Source organism: Lethenteron reissneri, chromosome 16 (assembly GCF_015708825.2).
Source record: "Lethenteron reissneri isolate LAM-NWPU_2019-01 chromosome 16, ASM1570882v1, whole genome shotgun sequence".
NCBI classification, from domain to species: domain Eukaryota; kingdom Metazoa; phylum Chordata; class Hyperoartia; order Petromyzontiformes; family Petromyzontidae; genus Lethenteron; species Lethenteron reissneri.
The window spans coordinates 9,709,339-9,718,087 of NC_083794.1; the positions used below are offsets into that span (position 1 = coordinate 9,709,339).

General features: G+C 44.2%; 1 protein-coding gene across 1 annotated transcript; it reads right to left on the reverse strand.

Moving 5' to 3' along the window:
• Positions 1-1,554: 1,554 nt before the first annotated feature.
• LOC133342953 (DNA-directed RNA polymerases I and III subunit RPAC2-like) lies at positions 1,555-6,838 on the reverse strand. The gene is made up of 5 exons (XM_061552355.1): positions 6,683-6,838; positions 5,008-5,105; positions 3,799-3,875; positions 3,068-3,147; positions 1,555-2,478 (listed from the first exon to the last, which is right to left on the reverse strand). Exons 1-5 carry the CDS (start codon positions 6,722-6,724, stop codon positions 2,419-2,421), a joined length of 357 nt encoding a protein of 118 aa, XP_061408339.1. The 5' UTR covers positions 6,725-6,838; the 3' UTR covers positions 1,555-2,418.
• Between the last annotated feature and the right edge of the window lie 1,911 nt (positions 6,839-8,749).

The window sequence follows — 8,749 nt, forward strand, 5'->3', positions numbered from 1 at the left end:
TAACTTGCTGAGCTTAAATGCAGATAATTGGAGGCAGATGGCTACACGATACCTACCAGAAAGACGAATCCTATTGCCGCAACGCAACGTTTTTACAAACTGCAGCACAGCTAAATTGTCTTAATTTAATTGGGCTTCATTAGCTACCTTAAATTGTTTGCAGCACGTTGAAACAAATTATGCAACACACGTTTTATCACTTAATGAACATCGGCGCACGTGGGTGCTGTTATCTGTACAATTTGAGGAAATATTTATTCAGGCCCAAAGTTGGCCGTCTAGTAGCAGAGAAAGACACGGGATCCCCCCTCCCGACTGTCACAACCCATCAGCGTCCAACTACAGCACCCGCGTCAGCACTGACAGAATGTCTACACAAGACAAAAACAACCCTCAAAGGCGTTAGCCGGAGGCAAACTGTGACGCAATGCTTCATTAAGTGCAAGCCGGCCCCGTGGAACTTATCAATATTATTCCATGGTGGTGTACCGAGCAAGCTTTCTTGGCTTGACAAGGAGCAAGCCTGATCAGCCAATAAAAGTAAGGCCTTGATTACGTTCACTCATGTTTTCCTTACAAATGAAACGCAGCTCCCCATGTGGTAATGCTTTTCCGTCCACGTTAGCTCGAACGCTGCCATCTGCTCAGGACCCAAAGCCCATCGTTGCTGGAGGGTGGCCAGATTGAGCATTTACCCACTGCAGCCCCCGCTGAGTTCCAGACATGGAGCAACACCGAGGCATCTCTCAACACTGGTCACCTTCATGTGTCCTTTTCAATCAAATGCAAATCACGTGTTTTCCAACTCTGCTTAAACTCATGTGAATTCCAGTTTCCATGTCATCTGCTAATAAAAAAAAGACAATCGCACGGTAAGACACTCTGTGCTCTCACCTACAAGGTTCCTGGCGATTGGTTGGTAACTCGGGGATTAGGCTGTGTGAGTGGGGAGTAAAATGGTCTTATAATCTTCTTGGTTCTTTCGGTAAAGTCACGTAGAAGGGAAGCAATAAAATAATAAAAATAAAACATAATAAAATAATATAATAAAATAAAATATAATAAAATTAAAATTATTTTATTTTATTGTTTTATTTTTATTATTTTATTGCTTCCCTTCTACGTGACTTTACCGAAAGAACCAAGAAGATGGATCCCTGCAGTCACGAAAGCTTATGGTCTTATAAGTAGAACTAGACCACATGGGAGCATTACTAGTGGAGGCCTACATCACAAAAAAGCAACTTGGCAACAAGACACAAATTAACAAATAAGTTTTGGCTGATTTAAGGTATTTATTTATTGCTGTTTACACTGCATCTAAGTTACAGGTTCTTTCCTCGGGCTATAAGATGGGGCCTTGCTGCCATGCAGTGGCTGCTTGGACCTCACACAGACGCTCGCGGCCGCCACCCATGCAGACTTGGCAGCGCAACGGAGTGGTCTTGGTGTCATTAACCATCACATGCGGAGTTGTTTTTCTCACAATGAGCTGCACAGCAGCCATACTACATACCAGAATCATCCAAGAAAAATGGTTCGAATTAAATAAAGTCCTGCACCAGAACCTTTATTCTTTGCAACTGCAGTCAGTGAAATGCTGAATGCACATGGATAATGCATCAACATTTTTTTACAAAAGCTTTGCAGGTCAGTATTAAAGCCTCAATACTCACCCAGTTTATCAACATTTATTTGAAATTCTCTTGCGAAGTTGCAGCCAATGCTGCAAACAGAACACTCATAAGTAGCTGCGTTATGTAGCTTTAATTACCCCTAGAACATAAAAAAAAAACTAAGAGCACATTCAGCTTGTGTCCTGGCTTGGCTAAATAGGCCTTGAAGGTAAATTACGTGCTTACAAACATCACTCGTTTTCCCCATGATTTAAGGCCCCACAGTCACGCAACGCTAAAGTGCCAAAGGAAGGTTTTACAGAGCTTCATTCAGCGTTAGGTGACTGGGAAAAAGACATCAGACAAAGATGTTAATTTGCTATCCTGGAACTGCATTAAAAAAATTGTGGTAATTTAACTGCATTTGCCATATCTGACGTGCAGTGAAAACACTGTACTGCTACCCTTGGTCATTTTAATTTTGACATGTTTATAATATAGATATTTGTGCTTAACAGATTGTGAGTGAGATGTTACTGGTATAGAGGGGTCAACCAGCCTCAAACGGAGAAGACTTTATTTTGTAAATGTTTGGAATAAAACTGTTGGCGATGGTTAGCTTTGTACTTCACACAGCATCTGCTAAAATAAATATCTTTGCTCGTACTTTATTTTAGGAGAACATTTTTAAAGTGTTTTGCATAAAAATTGTATTTTGAACAATTCAACAACGTACGAAAAGTAGATGTGAACACAGAGCAACACTACATGTGACACAATAACAGCTTGATGTACATTATTATTACGAATCATCCATCGGGTCTGCAATGCCGTGACTTGCGTTGTAGGTTTTCACGCTCGCCTGTGGAGCACAGAAAAACCAGAGCATTTCCATACAGCTTGTAAAACACACACTGTGCCGAGGGTTTATTATTGCACCACACAGAATTATAAACATGATCATGTGTATGTTTGCATCATTTCCCTTTTCACCAAATTACTAGTACAGCCCCTTTGATAATTTACTTACTGGATTTAGGTTTTCCCGTGTCAATGTCAGTTATGGGGTTGTTTGACCATACCTCACCACCCTGGTTAGTGTGGGTGCTCAGGACTGATTCTGATATCACTCAACGATGTTAGCTGTGGCCAAGAATTGAACTCGGGTTACAAGAGTTTGAATTGCAGTACTCTAAGCACTAAGCCACTGCTCCACCCCTTCCCACTATTTATTAAATGTAAATTGATATGAACATTTTAATTAAGAGTTCAGTATCGAAATTGTTTTTAACCATCCCCTATCGAGTAACATCATGTAATTATGGTCTCAAATCTATTGCACATTAAGGAAATTATATCTTGTAAAACCGCAAATGGATTTTCACAACACGCATCACAAACTCCCAAGTATTTAAACTTCCATAAAGTACACTTACAAAGGCAGGCCTTACCTCAAACGTGGCAAGTATGTGCTCACAAACTGTCGTCAGTTCACACAAGCCCCTTCGGAACGTATCGACAGCTGGGATTCCTGCCAAGCACATAAGAGCACACTCACATTTCAGCGCAGCACTGTAATTCAACCACAACTGTGTGCCTGTGTGGTACGTGCTTTCGTATCTGCTTTGACCATTATTACTGTGCGGTCTGCGGACATGAAATAACACGCTCCAATTATTTAGTTGTTGCAATTTAAATTTAATAGACAACATATTAAGCATCCACCCGCGATGTTAATGTTACCGTAAACGAGGGGTATAACGATGCATGACATGTGATTGAAATTGATTCTTACGCACTATTCGCGCGTATAGGAAATATTTTTTTCAGATTTGTACTCCTTAAATTAATAGGTTTACATGACATCTGCTACCACTAGAGACTGATGAATTCGCTGGAGAAATGTTTTTCTTTAATCGAATTACAATCCCGAACCATGGCAATTCATCGCATCAACTCAGACCTACTGTAGGCGTGCTTTTATCAATAAGGGGTGAAAGTTATATAACACGAAAGAAAATTAACAAAACCTCTCTTTATGTTGGCAAAAAACACACATGAAAGCAAACGGTGACAAAATGTGAAGGACAGTCAGTGCTTGCACTGGGAGCATCCAAAATAGGCTTGCCTCCAAAACGTGAATGTCCATAGGACATAATTGCAAACACAATAAACGACTTACCTCGTGTCTGAATTCGAAAGTTGATTTTATCCTCCGACGGATGTGTCACGCTATAACCGCAGAAGTCCACGTCAGGGCTGGAAACAAATTAGATTTGTTTACTGTACTTCCGTGCTGGCTTGCACGACTGCAACTATGGCCTGAAATCTCCTCAAATATGTTGCTTATTTATCCGGACATCCATGTGTAACCAATTTATATATATATATTTTAAACATCTCCTTTTCATTATAACAATATGTACCAGTTCTATCTACGCAGATGCATCAATGTCCACAACTGTATGACTTCACATTAATAAATCACAAACGATGAAGATGGGTTAGGTTTAGGGATAACAGACAGAAAAAAGCAAGGCACAACCACTGGCAATACTCCAGGCATAAGAGTAGCGGAAGTTGGAGCATATTCAATCAAAAAGTCATATATCCTCACAACGTATGTTGACAAATTAAACGGCATTCGCGTCATTTCATTGTTTTCAGCCCTCTTGTCAATCCGCTGCTGAACGAAGACCTTCCCCGTGTCAATAACGGGGTTGTTTAACCACACGCTGTCTCACTGATCAGTGCGAGTTGGTGACCAGTGGATAAAAGGGGGATCCAGAACTGCTTTAGCGAAAACTCTCCACCGATGTTAAAAGGTCGCAACGTTCAGAGCCCTAACCACGGAGCCGTGGTCTCTCCCCACAAGTCGATATCTTACAGCGTACACAAACACACACACCAAATGATGCCTCCTCTCTTCACGTGTCATATTTACACCACGCAAATGTGGATGATTTTGTCTCCAGCTTCACAGAACAGTGCCAGCTTCACAGAACCACTACGTCAGCACACCAAATGGGCTGAGCTGTAACGAAACACACAAAAAGAGTGGCTCTTTTTCGATTTAAAGCTTTCGTGACTGCAGGGATTCATCTTCTTGGTTCTTTCGGTAAAGTGACGTAGAAGGGAAATAAAAAATATTTTAATACATTATTATATTATTTTTATTATAAAGTCACGTAGAAGGGAAATAATAAAACATATTTTATTATATTATTATCTAAGTTTATTTTTATTATTTTATTATTTCCCTTCTACGTGACTTTACCGAAAGAACCAAGAAGAAGAGTGGCTCTGCAGCGTTGCCTTGCGCGAAAGCCGCCGTTTTGAGAAATCCGGGCGCGTTCACCGCTCGCCCTCTGGTGGTGGTGGCGGTACTCACTTCTTCATAACCATGTAGCGCAGCGGGTTGCCCAGAGTGTGGTCCTCGCCATTCAACACGAACGTGACGCATGTGTCGTCGTCCACATCCGAATGTATCTGCACACGGGGGTGAGTTACAGAGCGCGCGTGTCACCTCTCCCTGTGACTGACGACAGCCATGCACAGTGAGCCGCAAACGCGCACCTAGGGGGCAAATTGAGATGGAAAATCCAGCAACGCTGCATTAGCGGCCACACTATACCACCCATCACGTGTCCGGACCTAGTGTGGATATCACTAGCCGAGTGGTAATGAGCCTGGGTATTGCTTGAATGGGAGGCTTGCTTGGGAATCGGGAGATGCTGTGGACTTGGCTACGGGGTAGCCAGGAGATGGCGGTAGAGCACTGCTTTGAGTGTTTTGCCGGTGGTACCCTCATAATTTCCAAACACGCGTTAATTGAATGGTCCAAATATCTCCATACGGGATCCTGCTGACTAAAAAAATTAATGTAAACAGCTGCCTTAGGCAGAGCCCATACACGTGATGTAAATCTGAGTTAATCCACCCCGGAAGACGAGCTAAAAAACCATGTGTATTACATTGGTCAAAACAGTTTTTCTGGCATAAGGTATTCCAACGGTTCTAAGGTAATTTTGGGGTGCTGATTCCAAATCTGGCATCAGTTTTTGTCTATCACATCAGGTTTTTGAGATATCAAATATTGCATTTTCAATAAAAACTGCAGAAGAAAAATATTAAATAAATGTGCATATCTACATACAATTATACAATAAACACACTATCCGAAAAATACAGCACCATATTTTAACACTAAAGCAGTCACTGACGCGCAACAACTTGCAATCAATGAAATTGGGGTATGCCGATAGCATAAAAATGAGATGTGATAGAGCAAATCTGAGATCAGATTTGGAATCAACACCCTGAAATTAGTCTAAAACAGCTGCAAAAGTCCAGGCCAGAAATGTTTTTTTTTGTTGACCAGTGTTATCGTAGATCCGTGTTTATGTCGCTGCGTGTGACCCCCGTTTGTATCTGTACATCTGCATCTTGTCTGTATCCGTGTCTTTGTAGTGCATGCATCTGCGTCGTAACACTTTGTATTCGTGTGTTTGTCTCTTCGTATGCGTGTGTCCCCCCTATGTTTAGTGCTTCTTCCACGTGGGTCTGCCTCTCCATCAACTCCTGATGCGGTGCGGAGTGGTCCCTGGCAGCACTTGCACCAAATCCGCGGGTGAGGTCGCGTGCTGTAGTGGACGTGTGGCAATCAGTCTCGTCGCAATCGGTTTTGAACAACAGCAAAAATTATACCGGTAACCGCTTCGTGTAAACCGGTTTTTCCGCAATAAACGCAGCATTGCTATTTTGTCCATCAACTCTCTCGCGCTCTCTCTCTCTCTCCTCCCAGTGTCTCTTTATCGGCGATGCCGCACACGACTTGAACCCTGTTTCGTACGAGTCGCACGCCTTTCCATGCCGAACCATACGAATCGCGACAGTTGCCATGGCGACACTCTTTTCAACCCACGTGTACCAAGACGCGGTCATATATATATTATAAACACGAGGGTTCAGCGGCGACGTTCACGAGGCGCGCTGTGTTCCAATTGTTTACGGTGTTTCAGGTTGCGTTGAGAGCGCGAGAGAGAGAGCGACATTTGTGCCCTTACCGCCGAGAGGCAGCGCGGCCTTCCATCCACGCCACCCTCCATGCTCGCTCGCTCGCTCGCGCACGGGATTGTGGGGGCTCGCGCCGGTGACGTCACGGCACGCGGTGACGTAGTGAACTATGATGACGTCATTTTTCCGGTTGACAGTTTTTTTTGTGGGGGGGGGGTTTGAAATGAGACTTTCGGTAAAGTGACGTAGGGAGAAAAATAATAGCTCATGATGTTTCCATAGCAACACAAGCCGTCGTCCACAGGTGAAACAACACAGCAGGCGGACTGCTGAGGCAATAGGAAATGTGAGGACTTTTCCTGCGTGTGGAACACGTTCCTTCGGAGTGGGCAGGTAGGAACTTGGTTGGACAGCGCATTCGTGCACGACAGACAGACAAATAATCCCTGGTGGGCAGTGTGGAACCTGTTGTTCCTATCTGTATGTATACAAGATAACTTGACTTTAGGTAGCCAGGCAGACAGCCCCCTTAACTATCGCCCCCCCTCCCTTAGGCCCCTCCCCCCTTAGGCCCCTCCCCTGACCCCCTTTCCCTTAGGCCCCTCCCCTAACCCCCCTTCTGTTAGGCCCCTCCCCTGAGCACCCCCCCCCCATATCCTTAAGCCCCTCCCCTGACCCCCCCTCCCTCAGGCCCCTCCGCTGACCCCCCCCTCAGGCCCCTCCCCTGACCACCCCTCCCTCAGGCCCCTCTCCTGACTCCCCCCTTCCTTAGGCCCCTCCCCTGACCCTCCTCCCTTAGGCACCTCCCCTCTCCGTACCCGGCAGTAGGTCTCCACCAATCAAAGAGCTGTTTGTAAGGTCTCCACCAATCAAAGAGCTGTGTGTATTATATATTATGTACGACAGACAAACAGACAGACAGACAGCTAAATAATCCCTGGTGGGCAGTGTGGAACATTGTTCCTCCCTGTAACATTGCTCCTCCCTGTATTAAGGGCCGCCCATAAATGACGTCACGCACCTAGGGGGGTGGGGTCAGACATTTGTGACGATGTGTGACGAGGGGAGGGGGGTGTTGAGATATGTGACGTCACATCAAAATGCGTAACTTTTAATAAATATAGACCACACGTTCTACTTAATTAAATAGACTTTTTAATAAATGTTTTCTCCTACAACGTCAGAGTGCAGCGCCACATTAAATACGCGCTACAATGACAATAGTTTAAAGCGATTTGAAGCATGTTTTATATATTTTTTTTTGGGGGGGGGGGGGTGGGCAGAGCTTTGTGACGTCATATTTGAGGGGGGGGTCTGACTTTTTGTGACGTCGTGTGACGAAGGGGGGGGGTCAAAAATCATCCAAAATCGCGTGACGTCATTTATGGATGGCCCCTTAATGGGATTTGATAAATACACGACCTATGTGGAGGGTAGGGGGGGGCGTGACGTCAGCAGGCACACTGCGTGACGCTGCCGCATGCGGGTGACATCACAGATGTGACGTCACCGCTCACTTGCCGTGCAAAATATAACCATTATTTCGCCCTTCCCCCCAAAAAAAACCCACAAAAGTGTATTTTTATAATTTTTGCATGGTGTACAGTCTGGAAAGTACCCACATGCCAAATTTCAAGTTTGTTGCATGTCGGGAAGTACGCTAAACATTTTGAACAGACACACATTTACAAATTTCCCTTTCATATATATAGATGAAGACCTTGCTGAATAAAATGACTTAAAACGAGCAGCCTTGATAAGCTCTTATGTTACCTCTCACGGCATGGATACTAGAGTATCGTTGACGTTTACAAGGCTAGCCTGGCTAAACACAACTGCCACGCCTTGCACAATATAACTACACACTTGTATGCAGTGGCATGTATCGACATGCAGTTAACATTCTTGCACTTTGAAATTTTTACCTACCAATGTGGATACTACCACCCAATATACACGGTGCAGTGCTGTTAGTTACAGTGGTCATATGACAAACAAAAACTAAGCATACGTTGAGGTGTAGCAGTGGTTAACGCACTGCACTATGAATCCAGGAAACAGTAGCGACTATCCTGTCCTGCCTCCACTTCATCAACCTGTACAGACGAGCATGGAGA